The sequence below is a fragment of the Perognathus longimembris genome, chromosome 28, assembly GCF_023159225.1.
Source record: "Perognathus longimembris pacificus isolate PPM17 chromosome 28, ASM2315922v1, whole genome shotgun sequence".
Lineage (NCBI taxonomy): Eukaryota > Metazoa > Chordata > Mammalia > Rodentia > Heteromyidae > Perognathus > Perognathus longimembris.
In genome coordinates this window covers 103765357-103781663 of record NC_063188.1, presented here as the reverse complement: position 1 = coordinate 103781663, position 16307 = coordinate 103765357, and the positions used below count along the sequence as shown (strand labels likewise).

Sequence of the window (16307 nt, the reverse complement as noted above, 5' to 3'; positions counted from 1 at the left end):
AGGGTTATTCTGATCAAAATGTAATATATGCACATCTGAAATGCCATGATAAAACCCCTTGGTAAGGAATGGATGTCAGCAGGAAGAGGTAGAGAAAGAGGGTAAGGGAGCATGAATATTATCAAAGTACTTTATTTGCTTGCATGAAAATAGAACAATCCAGTGGCAGTGTTAACTTCTAACCTATTTTTCCTGTTGTTTTTATAGCTTAAATTTGTCAAGTATTAGTTATAAAGAAATATATATATCCAAATACAGAAGTTGTTCTCTTGATTCCTTTTTTTTTCCTGTGTTGGTATTGGAACTTGAACTCAGGGGTGTTTGTTATGTGGGCACTGAACTATTTGAACTATAAACTATATCTCTATTCCCCCTCTTTTTTTGCTTTAGTTATTTTTCATATTAAGTCTTGTGAGGGTTTTTTTTTTTGCCTGAGCTGACTTTGGTCCATGTTTTTCCTGTCTGGCTGGGATAGGAGACATGTTCCACTGCACCTTGGTTTGTTTGTTGAGGTGGAGGGTGGTGGTTCTATCCCTAACTTTTGGCCTTAATCTGTCTTCAAACCACATGATCTCCTACAGAGTAATTGAGATGAAGGCATGTGCCCCCATGATTCCTTTTTTAAGGTTAAATGACAATGGAAGGAGGAGTAGAAGGGAATAGCAAGTTCTACACAAAGTCTTCCTCCAACACCATTTGACTTTACCAGGCTTGGCTGCAACTTGGTTTCCATCAGTTTTCCCGGCATGCCTGTTTTCTTAAGTGCTCTTTGTTGCATATGATTGTTGATTTGTTTTGGCATTTATATCATCTCTTGGATCTTTTGCTTCAGTCTGAACAAGTGTCCGATGCTGAGTTACTTACACAGATGAACAGAACTCCTTCCCAGGCTGCAGAGGGTAGTCCAGCAAAGAAGGTAAGACTGGCATGAGGATGCCATCTTCTGCACTATGAGCCCACTCCTGGGCTTTTTGCCTCTGTTAGCAGATCTACCATTTTAAGATTTCCCCTGAAGATAAATGACTCACATTTCCCAACATGTGGGTTTCTTTATGAAGATTAGGATCCTGATGTTTCTTGGGCATAATACTTGATGTCACTGTTGGGCTGTATTCTTTACTTGATTATGGCAGTTTTGTCTTTGGCAAGATCAAAAAGCAGTGTGGAAAGGAATAGATGCTTCTTTTGGGTTGGTTGTGCGGCCTGGGAGCTGTCCCTGAGTTTTTTGCTCAAGGCCACCACTCTACCACTTTGAGCCACAGTGCTACTTCTGGTTTTCTAGTGGTTAATCAGAGATAAGAGTCACTTAGACTTTCCTGCCTGGACTGGCTTCAAACCATGATCCTCAGATCTCAGCCTCCCAAGTAGCTAGGGTTATATGCATGAGCCACTGGTGCTGGTGGACAGATGCTTTTAACCAAAGCCCATATATATATATACATGCCTTGGGCTCAGGAGCTTAAGTGAGACAAGATCTTCCAAGGAAGCAGGTCAATTTTGTCCCTGAATGCATGGTGGCTCTTTTGTTGGCCTTCATATAGAAACAGGGAGTAAAAGAATGATAAGTGTATGACTAAGGCCATTACCAACTTCAGACTCATTTCCCAAAGTGAGGGCAGTGCAGATTGGTCCTCAGGTACTGTTAGATGGATGGGATCTTTGTAGAGTTAAAATACAAGAAATAACAGATTACTTACAACATTAAGAAAATGAAAGACAAAAGGAAAGGCTACTGGAATTTGATTTCTGTGTTCCTTCCTTGGTGACAAAAGAGGCAAGCTTTTATTTACTTATTTATTTTTAAGAAAAGAAAGGCAGACAGGCTGACTGGTTTCTGGAATCTGATATCTGCATCCTTCCAATTCTTGCTGAGCCAAGTATGAGACACAGATCTTTTGGTGTAGAGTTTGGATAGAGCAGTCTTCTCATCTTGGGGACAAAGCTAGAGGAACATAGCAATTGGCATGCTGGATGGAAGGAACATTTAAAATGTTAACGTTGGACTTTTACATTTTTGTTTTATTTTTGCTTCATAGGATGTGCCATATTCTCAGCCTCCCTCAAAGCCTATTCGTAGGAAATTCAGGCCTGAAAACCAATCTACAGAAAGTCAAGAGCCTTCCACCGCTGTAGGTGGGCCAGCTCCTGTAACAACCATGAAGCCCCATCCTACAGTTCAAAAGTAAGTATATCCAATAAATAAGAGCAAGGTGAAACTTCCTCTTACACCTACACATATCTGACACACAAATTCACCCACACCCATGGAAGGGTTATGGTAGTGTTACTCATCTCTCTGAAAGGATCAAAGGCTCTCAGTCAAAGGGGAAGTCAAGTCCTAGGCAGTAATGGCTAAGTTTCACAGAAGACATCCAAAGTTACTCTATAGTTCTTTCTCAACCAACATTTTGGGAGAGAATTAAGCTCTGATACCATCAGACATCCATTGTTTGTACTGAGGCCTTAAACTCAGAGCCTGGGTGCTGGCCCTGAACTTTTTTGTTCAAGGCTAGTGCTTCAAGCCATCACTCCACTTCTAGCTTTTTGCTGGTTAATTGGAGAGAAGAGCCTTATAGTCTTTCTTGCCTGGACTGGCTTTGAACTGCGATCCTCAGATCTCAGCCTCCTAGGTAACTAGGATTACAAGTGTGAGCCACCAGTACATGGCTGATTTTTTTCCCCCTTTCTCCTCTTGATTTGTGATATTGGTATATTTGTGGGATTGATGACTGGCATCCCTGAGGAAAATTTCCCACTTCTAAGTAGTTCTAGGAAGCTACTTAGAATTCCCTAAGAAGAAAGGAGGTTTAAGGTAAAGCTAAAGTTTTTCTCATTGAGAACTCAGTTTATACTTCTTGTTTTGTTTTGTTTTCTGCCAGTCCTGGGGCTTGGACTCAGGGCCTGAGCACTGTCCCTGGCTTCTTTTTGCTCAAGGCTAGCACTCTGCCACTTGAGCCACAACGCCCCTTCTGGCTTTTTCTATATATGTGGTGCTGAGGAATTGAACCGAGGGCTTCATGTATACGAGGGGAGCACTTTTACCACTAGGTCACATTCCCAGCCCTCGATTTATATTCTTTAAAGTATTGATTCTGGTATGGGAACAGAAAAGAAAAAACAGTGGCTCAAATAGTATGCAGGTAGATTTCTTTCTTATATGTGTGAACTGGCGATTAATCCAGAAGCTTCCTGTGTTCAAGAAGACAGGTACCTACTGTCTTCCTGTTCTTAAGCCCATTGAGGGGGTGGATGCACTTATTCATATGGTTGAAGGCAACCAATTGCCAGCACATTCATGTTTCAAGCCATAGTAGGAGGCAAACAAGAAAAGGAGAGAAAACACATGATTGTGAAGGATATAACTCATTAGTGATGCACATCATTTTTCTCTGATTTCATTGTCGCAAAACTTAATCATCTGGGAACCAGGCCTTCATTATGAGCCTTCTAAAGTCAAAATACAGTGGACACATTTCTCTCTATTTTGTGTATTATTTACAGAATTTTCAGTGTACTTAGTATAAAGAATAGAGAAATGTATCAACTGGTCCCCCAGCTGATTGGCTTTTGAAATGGTCTATTTCCTTCCATGGAGGAAATAGGTCATTGGGGATGAGCTTTTGAAGGATGTATCTTGTCCCTGGTGCCTTTCTCTTACTTTCTACTTCTAGTATGCCATGAGGTGAGCAACTTTCCTTCACCACATACTCCCTGCAATGATTTTTGAGCCTCTGAAACTATGAACCTGGGCTGGGGATATGGCCTAGTGGCAAGAGTGCTTGCCTTATATACATGAGGCCCTGGGTTCAATTCCCCAGCACCACATATGCAGAAAATGGCCAGAAGTGGCGCTGTGGCTCAAGTGGCAGAGTGCTAGCCTTGAGCAAAAAGAAGCCAGGGACAGTGCTCAGGCCCTGAGTCCAAGCCCATGACTGGCCAAAAAAAAAAAAAAAAAAGAAACTATGAGCCAAAACAAATAAATCCCCTCCTGAAAAGCTACTCCATCTTGTCCCAGAACTAGGGAAATAATATATTAATAGAATATATAACATATACATATAACATATATATATATATATATAAAACATAGAACACACATAACACACACACACATACATTTTTGTGTGCTTGTACTTTGGACTTAAATTTAGGATCCTGCAGGCTCTCTTGGTTTCTTTTCTCTCAAAGCCAGACCTCTAACACTTGAACCACACTTCCACTTCTGCCTTTTGCTGGTTAATTGGAAGGTCAGAATCTTGCAGGCTTTTCTGCTTGGACTACTTTCTAACCATGATCCTCAGGCCTCTGGATATACATGGGCCACCAGCACCCAGCCCTAATCTATATTTTTGAAAAGATGACTTTGATACCTCTCCCTTGCCTTTTTTTTTGTATGAAAAAAATAGCAATGAACTTATTGTAGATGATACCTTTTATAAATCAGCATAGTAACTAGCATAATATATATTCTCAGCCAATATTTTCTGTTCAATGGTCACAGATTGTTTTAGTTCAGTTTCTCTGGCCTGGTGATTTCAAATATTTTTTTTTACATGAGAACACAAATTACCTTCTTGTTTGTTCTAAAATTCAGTATTTCTTGCTATGGGATAAGAAATTGTAGGTTCTAGGTGCATTTCCTTTGGCATACCCTACATGATTGCTGTATATGAATTTGGTACACTGGATATTGTATATATGCTTACCTGAACTAGGGAAGGAAAGCAAAATGAAGGTGTAACAAATAAGGCAAGAAATGTACTCACTACCTTATAAAAAAAAAGAAATTGTAAGTTATACCTATGGTAACCATATTTTAGCATTGTAACCAAGGACAGTTTTGAAAAAGAAAGAGTGCTAAGAGTGATGATCACATGGCGGAAGCAGTGACTGTAGTGGCAAGCAGAGTGCATGGTTACATTACTTACACTGGTTCTATGAATTTACCATTGACTTAGTCCAGAAATTCAGTATTAAAATATTGTGTTGTTCTCAAATGCTGCAGATATGTGTTGAGACCGGTATATGTCTCTGTCTTCCTTTCATTTATTCTCAGTAATATAGAAATAAGGGGATATTAGGCAATCTTGCCAAATTAATGTAGAGTTTTTGCTAAAGAGAATGTTCTGTTCTTTTCCTTCACACTTGTCCACAGAGGCCACCTGCAGGTCTTTTAAATGTCACTAATGCGTATGCAAAAGGGCATTCAGTTAATAAGGTTTGTCAGAAGAAATGCTTATTAAAATGTCTTAGAATAAATGGAACACAAATGTTTGAATAGGCCCAATTCACAGCTTTTATTCAAGTTATAAAATGAGAATTACTTCAGGTGTAAATAATTCATCTCGACAAATTTGGTATGTGCCTGCCCTCCTAAGTCCCTTTTCAATGAAATATTTGTACTTTCCTATAGGCAGTCTTCCAAGCAGAAGAAGGCAATTCAAACGGCTATCCGTAAAAACAAAGAGGCAAATGCAGTCCTGGCCCGGTTAAACAGTGAGCTCCAACAGCAACTCAAGGTAAGGGATACATCCTAGATTTGGGTTACCAGGCCTTTCCCTGCGTAACTAGGCTTTTGTCCATTGGCTGCCCATTCCTTTTGGTTAGAGTTGCCTTTGTTCTGGAACCCTCCTTGGAAAGTGGAGAATTAGTGATTAAATCCCATATGTTGGTTTCTGGATGTTTAGAGAAAGACTAGTGACTCCAATATGCAAGCTGTGTGTTGTGAGTTAGAATGAAACCATGTCTATTACAAAACCTGAAATGTACTTTGTTGTCCAGAGCTTCTGAGCAAGTTCTTAGTTACTGAGTTCTTTTCTGAAAGATGCTAGACTTATTTCTGTGGAAGAAGATGGCATAGGTTCTAGCAAAGGGAAATCCCTCCCTGGGGACTTAGAAATGGTTCCATTTCACTTTCTCAAGGGTATTAGCCCTGTCCTTATCATCTGTTTCTATCATTATCTCTTCTGTACTAGATTCCTAGAGTGTCTATAACAAAGTACTACAACTTAGATGGCTGAAAAGCCCTGAAATTTGTTCTCTCATAGCTTTGAGACTAGAAATATGGAATCAACTAGTTGATAGAACCATGCTCTCTTCAAAAGGGTGTGAGGGAAACTCCTTTCTTACCTCTACTTCTGGTAGTTTCTTGCTATCTTTGGCATTTGGCATTTCTTGGCCAGCAGACACAGAATTCCATTCCCTGCCTCTACTGCCTATGCTTTTCTGTATCTGTGCCCAAACTCTTATTTTCTTTATTTATTTTTTGGTCCATTGTGGGGCTTGAACTCTGGGCCTGGGCACTGTCCCTGAGCTCTTCAGCTCAAGGCTAGTGCTCTACCACTTGAGCCATAGCGCCACTTCTGGTTTTCTGGTGGTTAATTGGAGATAAGAGTCTCATGGACTTTCCTGCCTGGGATGGCTTTAAACCATGATCCTCAGATCTCAGCCTCCTGCGTAGTGAGCCTCTTGAGGTATGAGCCACTGCCGCCGCCAAATTCCTATTCTTATTACACCCTTCTAAGGACACCAATCATTGGGCCTATCCTAATCTAGAATGAGCTCATCTTGATTATATTTGCAAAGATCCTATTTGCATATAAGTCATATGTACAGGTACTAGGGGTTAGCACCTAAGCACATTTTTTTTTGGTGAGACATGATTCTCTGCTGGATAATTCTCTATTGAAACATAAACATGTTCCAATATTATCCATTTTCCTTGACAAGTTAGTGTTCCATTTCTCTTGTCCTCTTCACAACGCAGCTTTTTCAGAATTGTTTTCATTCACTGTCTCCTTCTTCACCAATGGCCTTTCCCCCTCTCCCCTCAGTGTGGCATTTCTCTCTTCCATTCACAAGCTTCTTTTATTCCAACCCAAAGGGCTTGTTTTAACATCTGCATTTTCTTTTTTTTAATATCTGAATTTTCAAAAGCATCTATATAAATGGAGATGTTTGGCTCTGAAATCACTGTTTTTATTGTTTTGTTTTTGAGACAGGATGTCCCTATGTAGCCTAGTCTCCTGTAAAACTTGGATCCTCCTGCTTTAACCTTCCAAATTCTGAGATTACAGGCATGTATTACAGTGCTTGGATTGAGATCTCCATCTCTACCTGAAGACTCTGTACTGTATCTATGGTGTTATATAGAGTTATATGAAGTTATATAGTTTCATGGCTTTGAAGATCATCTATAGGCTAGTTAAACTTGAATTTATGTCTCAAGTCCTGCTACTCCTTCTTCTGAGCTCTAGATAGAATGTAGAATTTCTTATACATTTTTAATCTTTATATAGTAATATATGTCTCAGATTTTCAACCCTCTCCTCAGACAGTCCATTTCTTATATACTTTTCTTGTTCTCAATTATTACCACTACCAGTTACCCATTTTTTTAAAGATCAAATCAGAGGAATCTGCAGATTTTCCTTCCTGACCATTTTAACTTCATCAGCAAGACTTATAAGTTATAGATTCATGGTGGCCAGGAATTCAAGAAAGACAGGAAGGTGCCAGAATCACCATGAGAGCATGCCCCTAGTGACCTAACTTCCTTCACTTAGGCCCCACCTTCTAAAGTTTCTACCACCTCCCAATAACCCCATCAGCTGAGGGCCAAGCTTTCAAGACAGAAGTCCTTGGGGGATATTCCAGATCCAGGCTCTAACAAAAACCTTCAGTGCTATCCCTCAACACTTGGAATGCAGTCTGCATCACTTCCACTGCCATGGTCCTACGAGATATGGCTTCTCCTTAAGTCTCTGGCTTCACCTCTTGCCAGTATGTTCCTTGTTCCCTCTGCTCTGGTAACATGGAGCATTTTGTTCTTCAAACTCACCCAAACCATTTTGTCCCCCAAGGCCTTTTCAGTTGCCATTTGATTTCATTTGTACATCCTTCCCCATGTCTTTATATAATTCCTCTCAATTCCTTCAAGTTTCTGCTCAAATAACATCCTCTGAGAAGTCTTTCTGGTCACCCTCTTTGCCTTCTTCCACATTTACTATCTGTTATACAATTATATCACTCATTTCCTCCTGAAAGTATTTTGCTCATTCATTTTATTGCCTTCCTTCATATATTTGAATATAAGCCCTATGGGGGCCTTGTTCTATGCAGATACTGTTACAGCTAGGGAAGTATCTGGCTCATAACAGATAGATCTTAAGGCAATTTGATGAATTGATAGAAGTGCAAATGAATAAGCATGTTGTGTTGTCTGACTACTGACTGCCAGTGTGTTGATTCTTCTGGAGTAGCTCAGTATCGAACCTTTATAGAGAATTCTTTTCTCACCTAGACTAATTGTACTTAAGGATATTTTTTTCTGAATAAAATGAGAGTTTATTTGGAAGTGAAAGGAAAGCTGTGAAAAAAAAGTAGCAGTGATTCTCCATTTGGAGAGGGGATTAAAGAGGAGTCCCAAGGATGTTTTTATGCATCTCTTTTATCTCTGCAAAAATGTATTTTAGGCCTGAAAGTTTGATTTATCAAATAGCAAACTGGTGACCCCTCTCTTCTGTCTTTCTCCAGAGGTTACACGTTAAACCATGTACAGGCGCCTCGACAGGACTTTGGTGGAAGGATGTGGTATTGGATACAAAACCAGAAATTGTGACTGGAAATTTAGTCCCAGTGGCTTTCCATTCAGTTTTTTTTTTTTTTTTTTTGGCCAGTCCTGGGCCTTGGACCCAGGGCCTGAGTACCGTCCCTGGCTTCTTCCCGCTCAAGGCTAGCACTCTGCCACCTGAGCCACAGTGCCCCTTCTGGCTGTTTTCCATATATGTGGCGCTGGGGAATCGAACCGAGAGCTTCATGTGTAGGAGGCAAGCGCTCTTGCCACTAGGCCATATTCCCAGCCCTCCATTCAGTTTTTGGAGTTTACTTTTGCCTCCACCAATCTGTCTCCCCCCCCCATTTGTTTTTATTATTTTACTGGGACTTGAACTCAAAGCCTTGTCTACACACTCAGCTTTTTTTGCTCATGGCTAGTGTTCTACCACTTGAGTCATGTCTCCGATTCAGGATTTTTTCCTGGTAAATTGGACCTAAGAGTCTCACAAATTTGTCCTCCCATGTTGGCTCCAAATCACAATTCTCAGATCTCAGCCTCCTGAGTAGCTAGGGTTATAGGTGGGAGCCACTAATTCTTGGCCTGCCTTTTAATTTTTAATGTTATTCTCTGCTAGCTGTGAATCCTGTTAAAATAGGGCAAGACTAAGGTTGAGTTATGGAGGATATTTGATCAATTTCATCATCTTCAAAAAGGAATTCATAAATTACAAATTGTGAAGCCCTCTGGTCTCATTACCAGCTTTGACCACAATATCTTCCAATCCACATGCTCTTGAGATGTACAGTATTAAATGTTTGTGGGTCCAATGATAAGTTTCCTTTGAATATCTAAATGAACTAGGAATGAACCCAAGAAATGACGTCCTTGCTTTATTGTTTTTCTTCTCCCTGTTTTGTGCAACTCAGGAAGTTCATCAAGAACGGATTGCATTGGAAAACCAATTGGAACAACTTCGTCCAGTCACTGTGTTGTGACCCCCAATGTTCAAGTAACAGCACGTGACCTTGTCTGCCAAGATATTTCTTTTGAATGTTTGAGCCAGCTACTCATCATAGATGTCAGACTGTGTCATTAGTTGTAAGCAACATAACAAAATCTGTATCACCTTTCTCTTATACATCTTACTGTGGTGGAACAAATACGAATTATCACACTTAAAATTGTAATTGTCAGTGGACTTTCGTTCCCATTCTTCAGTGCTTTCTCAAAGTATTGGATGCTGCTCCTTACCAATAATCAGTCTTCTGGCAAATAATTTAGAGCATTATTTATTTAAAGAATTTATGATTTTTACAAAACCTTATAACCAAGTACCTTCAGGATGCTTGTTTTATTTTTGTATGTATATCACATACAATAGGTTGGTTTCCTGAATAATTGGGATTCCAACTGGATAGTCTTTGGCATGAAAACCGAAACAAAAACTAAAAGAAAATGAAAGCATCAAATTTAGACTGGCGTGGTGCCCTCCACCACGACATGCCAAAAATTGCTACTCCAGTGCCATTTTGATCTCATATCTAGCTATAAATAATACATGACTAGTGTTCCGTAGTGAATGTCAAAGACTTATTGGATCTTTACACCTCTGTGAAGTAGAGATTTTGGCAATAAGCTATTTAACTTGGCCAATCGAAGCCATCAACCCAGAAAACTTAGTCCTTTCATCTAAATTTTGGGCAAGAGCAATCTATCTTAACTGCCTCATCTGATCAAATTAAATAAACACTTGAGATATCTCTACTTTTATCTTGCATGGGATAGCATACTTATACATGCATGAGTTGGCAAATCATCCATCAATATGAAAAGATGGGTTGATAAATATTTGTTGTTTGAACCCAGGAATCCAGACTAGGAAGAAAAAGGAAATGGTTGCCAAGTTATTTTCATCTTTATCGTATCCTAGATTATGTATCTTTTGGGTATGCAGAAACAGTGAAGGCAAGTGGTCCTCACATTAGCTTTATGACTATTTTGTTCTTTGTGAAGAGTACCCTTGGGAAGTAATGGCTTATATACAGTTCACAGGAGCTCACCTAACTGGTGTAGGTGATGTAAAGCAAGTTCCAAATGCAGAATCTAGGATCCTATAGAAATTTAAGTAGCTGCTGCTGCTTTTGAAAGCCCAAGCTGAAAATGGGCATTGACTGACTCTACCAGGTTACAGACTTATGGGTCACTAAGCCTCATCTCGCATGCCAGATTTAACATTGCACTGATGAGGCTAACAGCAAGACAAACTGACTTTGGTGCATTTTTACCAATTTACCTATTCTTTGCATAGTGGGATGGAGGATACTTAGAGCCCTTTGTGAAATGCTTTTGAATGGTTTTGTAATATGTGAGATTAAGCTATTGATAAGAACTGAGAAATTTTGGAAAAAGCAGACATTTATTTAATGCTTCCTTGTTCCATTGGCAAGTTTTATCAATAGCTGAACAGCAGAAGAAAAGGCTCAAACAGATGACATTTTTCCAAAGAAAAACAAATTGTTGAATCTCTTCCATGCATATTTAAGGTTTTCAACTGATCTGATTTTGAAAGTCATGAAATATGAACCTTCTTTATTTCCTTTCCTTTTCTTCTTTGGCTGCCTTTTATGTTGTTGTAGAGAAAGAATAGGAGTAAATTTAAACCCTTACTGAGATTGTGAATGGGTCAGTATAGTTTTAGGTAAGCTAGTTTTCCTTTTGCTGAGATCTAGGGGCTGCGACTATTTTTTAAAATCACCAGTGTTTATATTGCAGATGTTGTACAGCATGTTTTGCATTTGGTACATTCGAGCCAGGAAAGACTAACATATGCACAGAATCTTCCAGTATGTGTGCACTTACTCAGGAGAGCACTTCATATCTACCAACCAGACATATGACCTAAGGAATGTTAGCCTATACTATGCATTTAAAAAATATTAACATGTTGTTTCCCCTGTGCAGTCAATTATAGAGTGAGCCAAGTTAGGAGGTTGGAGTTTTGTTTAGTTGGCTTCTTCCTTTGCATTGAAGGAAAAATCTTGCCATGGACAAAGCCCTCCAAGTTTTATAGTCTCACCAAAAATGTTGTGTGCATGCGGTCTTGGCTACACAGCATACATTCAAGTGCTATAATACCTAGCCCCATTGTCTTCTCATCGCCAGTATTTAAGATAGGCATTGCATTCAAGAACACATCAATAATACATATGCCTAGCATTCTTAGTTGGCCCTAATGTTGTCCAGTTTATTAGTTGCTTCCAAGTAGATATTTTTACAAGAATGAGATATTTGTGTGTATATACTGAGAAACACATACACATTGCAACTATGGTTACCTTACTCTAGTACTCATCCTCTATTTCTGTTTTCTTCTGGATGTGCACTTTTAATTTAGGGTTATAATACCTGATAATGTTTCTCTGAGCTTTGCATGTGATTTTTTAGAAGGCTGGTGCATTGAAATCACCATTTTACCTCTGATAAACCGCTCCAAGATTAGACTTGCTTATTAGGCAGAAATCTATTGATAGGAGGGTTATTACTGTCCCCACTCATGGGGGTTTAATTACTTTGTTATGTAGTGGTCTTTCTCCATTTGGATCCTCGAGTCCCCCAGATGAAAGCAGAATAAGAGGTAACATTGGGCTTTAAAGATCCTTTGGTTTCTCTCCCTTCCTTCCCTCCTCACTTCTCTTTCGCACTAACTTACATTAGTATACAGGGAGGAATTTTATTATTTCATTGTTATATTCTTCACACGTTTACAATATAGTCCAGTCTTACCTTCAGCGTCTCTTGTATGTGGCATACTGCTCTTGGCCACTTTCTATTTGCAGACATGAAGCAAAACCAAATAGTAGATACCTGGGATGGATGTGTTATGTCATAATCAAGGCAGATTATTGCCTTAGTTGAAAGGATCTAATTACTCTACAGATATTAGACTAGTGCTTGGAGACTAATTGGGAGAGGAGTCAGCTTCGCTGGAAGGCGTGGCTATCTTCTTAACCCTTTGAAATGTCAGAGCCCAGCTTGGCTGTGCTCCTCTCCTATCATTTGCATGTGGGGAAAGCAAGATCCCAAGAATTAGGAGTTCCTGGCCTAAGAATTCTTGGTGTTGGGATGTCAGCCTGGTTCCTTCTACCAAAACTAATATTAGATTAGGTTTGTAAAAAAAAATTTTACTATTGAGTTTTGTTGACTTTATTAGTCTTTAAATATGAAGACATGTTTTAAAGATATTTAGATGCAGACATTTCCCTTGGAGTGGAGTAAAATAATAAAATCTTAAGGAAAAGAATATTACTAAATGATTTCTTCCTGAACACTTTACTTATCATGATGCAATAAGTTACTCTTAATTTCTTGGCAGCACCTTTGACAGCTGTGTCTTTGAACAGATTCCATTCCCGTATTCCTTATGGGAGTTTGTTTTAAAGACTACTGTGATTGAAATGAACTCAATATGTAGTAAGTTATAGCTTTTATTCAATATAGCTTTGGTTGCAAATGTTTAATTTTAACATATGTTGAATTTTTTAAACCAATAACTGAACTATCACAAACCTTTTTATATTTAGATGTGACTTAATTTTATAGTCTGTGTCTTGAATGACTTCACAGTCATGATAATAAGGGATTTGTAAGTAGACAGTTGATAAGCTGTCTGGAATTGATGTATTTCTTGAAAGACATTTGTACATGTCTTCTTCTAAGCAATAATTGGGGAGAACTCAGTTACATTATTAACACCTTAGAATTAAAACCATTTGTTCAACACAAACTACAGTCACATCTTCTTATCATCAAGGAGATGTGTTTTAAAAATACATTTATTTAAAAAGGAACTCAAGATATTGTAATAACCAGATCCTTCCATGTTACTGACAAGTAGGCCCATTATCTTGTGGTTGGAACATTATGAATGTGAACAAAATCATCATGGTTAAGGAGGTCTTCCTTCCTTCCCATTTAATTAAGTAGAACACTAGTGATTTTGATTTTGATTTCTCTTAACTAGTTTGCTTGTTTAAAGTGTGCGCTTTAAAAATTCAGAGTTGAAAGGACCAGCTGAATTTAGACTTTAGTTATGGGTGCTTTGTTATGGATTTTTGCATCATTTTGCAGTGTTGTCCAGGTTCCTAGTAAGAAGTGAGGATCTGGGTTTGTAGCATCTTCAGCCCACATATCTGGCTTTTCTTTCAGCACAGGCAAGGGAGGCTGCCCACCAACACTGACAGATTAGTCACTGGTGGCGATTTGGATGAGGAGTACTCTGTGGGCCACCCTGCCTTGTTTGTGATGAGAAATGCATCTAGTTGTGTGGATCTCCCAGGAGCAGCAGCCATGGAGGGCCAGACTCTGAAAGCAATGCAGACAGATTCTAAGAGCTGCTGCCTAGCCCCGAAACAGACTTTGAAAAGCTGTCATGCAAGTATGGCGCGAGGCAGACATTTTGTTAGTGCAAGCAAGATGGCGCAGGTCTACAGTGACTTTTAGGGAAGTGTGATTGTTTTCTGAATTTAGTAAACACTAAATGACGGTAAAGGAACCCTCTCTAGGAAGCACTGCAGGCAGGGGCTCAGTGGATAGGCCTTGCTCTGGTTACAGAAGCTTAGCTTTGCCCTCAACAATTGGAGAATGCTTATTTTTGACACCTTGTGGACTGTCCTATCTTGTTTCAAGCTAATTCCCTGGCTGTAGGAGGTTGAATAAAGTAGGTATATGACTCTGAAGATCAGAGAATAGCATACTTCAATAGGACTGAACCTGGAATTTAGAATCTACAGTAAGGAGACCTTCAGGTGCCAGTTCCATCTAACTCTTTGGGATAGTAGCCTAAGATCCTAAAGCTCCTTTAGGGAGCTCTGCCCTGAGACTGAACACAATAACCCAATTGCATGCAGCTTTGATCAACGAAGTGTGTTATTTTTATTGTTGACTTACGTGACAGCTTCAAATGCACCCAGCTTGGGAGCCAAGCATATCCTCTTCTTTAGCACTGCCATTCTTTTTGGCTCAAATATGCTACTTAAGTGAGCCAGAGACAAAAAGAGCCATTTTAGTCTTCATAAGTATTGGCCAAAAGTGATAATGAGCTGTCTATTTTAACCTTGATAGTAAAAATGTATATTATATTTTTTCACAACAGGTACATGGGACAGTAAAAATTGTAACAGCAAAGTATATATTTGATGCCTTCTGTCTTTTCATGATAATGTACTAAGAAGTTGTGTTAATATTTTACTCAGCCAGAGTCTCATTCATTTATTAAGCATTAGGAACATTATGCATATTTACCTTAAACCTAAATAAATCCTGAGACTGTCCTATATTTGAATTGTGATTTGTAGACTCAAGTTAATTTTCCTGCCTCTGTTTCACACTTGTTGAAAAATCTGTGAAGAACAGTAAGATAAGAATCTCCAACTTGGAAAAATGTACATGATGTGAAACTGAGGTGCTGTGTTAAAAATAAACCTAAGTTACCTAAGTGGCTTTTATGGTGTCTTGGAGTCAATATTTTGTGGTTTATACTCGGTTTTTTTTTGTGCAGTTAATGCAAGTGACGTGAAAAGGAATTGAGGTTCTATCCAATGAAGTCAAAGTCTAAGATTTGTTTATTTTTCACCTTGTGATGATCTGAGTTAGGTTCTTCAATATCTGTACACAGTAAACACTTGCCAGTCATGGGATATCATAGATAACTCATTGTGAACTTTAAAGGTCCATTACATTGAAAATGTGGGTTGATGTGGAGCCAGGTTATGTGTTTTATTAAAAATATTCCCAAAGTAGGTATGGTGGTATAAGTCTATAATCTCGGCTTTCAGGAAGCTGAGGCAATAGGGTTAATTTGAGGCCAGCTTGGGCTACATAATGAGTTCAAGGATCCTCTGGGCTACATAATGAGACCATGTATCAAAAGAAAACACTAAAAACAAAACAAAACAAGACTGTCCCCATCATAGTGTCCTTAGTTAGTGTGGGGATGATAAGGATTGGGAACAATTGTCACAAAAGTTCTAACGGAGGAATCTTATGTCCCAGTTATGGTTTCTTACCTCTAAAATTTGTGTAATTTTAGGAGACTCCAGTCTCCTATTGGATAGATTTTTCCGCTGTGTAACAATGTCCATCTATTATGATTTATATATGAAATGTTCTCCCAAAGGTCTCATGCATTAAATGATTGATTTCCGGCTGATGATGCTATCTTAGGAGGTTCTAGAAACATTACGAGGTGGTGCCTAGCTAAACAAAGTAGGCCCCTGTCTCTGGCTTCTTCTCTGCTTCCTGGCCATCATTATGCATGCTACTCTTCTGTGTCCCTTTTATCATGATGGACCCAAATCTCCGAAACAGCGAGCCAAATATACAGGTTTCTCCTTTCTTAAGTTGTTTATGCAAGATATTTGTCATAGAGACTAAAATTCGAACATACTGTCCATGAGTTCATTTTGTCATTTGACCTGCATCTCATAGGTATTTACTGTGTCCCTATTATGTAACCCAGTGCTTAACAGCTGGAGATTCAACCATGATGACAAGACCCCTTTGTTCCAGGAGCTCATAGCCTACTAGGGCTGAGACATACTGATGAGTTGAAGTGTAAAGTTGGATAAGTGCTATGATGTATTAGAATAGTCCAACGGAATGAAGATATTTAGAAGACATAAGCCTTCAGATTAAAGCTATTTTTGAAACTTAAAAACAAATACATAAAGTTGATTATATCATTTGTTTCAAA

General features: G+C 38.9%; 1 protein-coding gene across 12 annotated transcripts in view; it reads left to right on the top strand.

Annotated features, from left to right (window-relative positions):
• Positions 1-15055, top strand: part of Reps2 (RALBP1 associated Eps domain containing 2) — a 173447-nt gene extending 158392 nt beyond the window's left edge. For all 12 annotated transcript variants that reach the window (XM_048336897.1, XM_048336895.1, XM_048336894.1 and 9 more), the window contains 4 exons: positions 833-916; positions 2037-2182; positions 5414-5519; positions 9484-15055. In XM_048336897.1, the coding sequence (XP_048192854.1) occupies positions 833-916; positions 2037-2182; positions 5414-5519; positions 9484-9552 (405 nt within the window). In that variant the 3' untranslated portion in view covers positions 9553-15055. The remainder of the gene's footprint in view (positions 1-832; positions 917-2036; positions 2183-5413; positions 5520-9483) is intronic.
• Positions 15056-16307: the final 1252 nt, after the last annotated feature.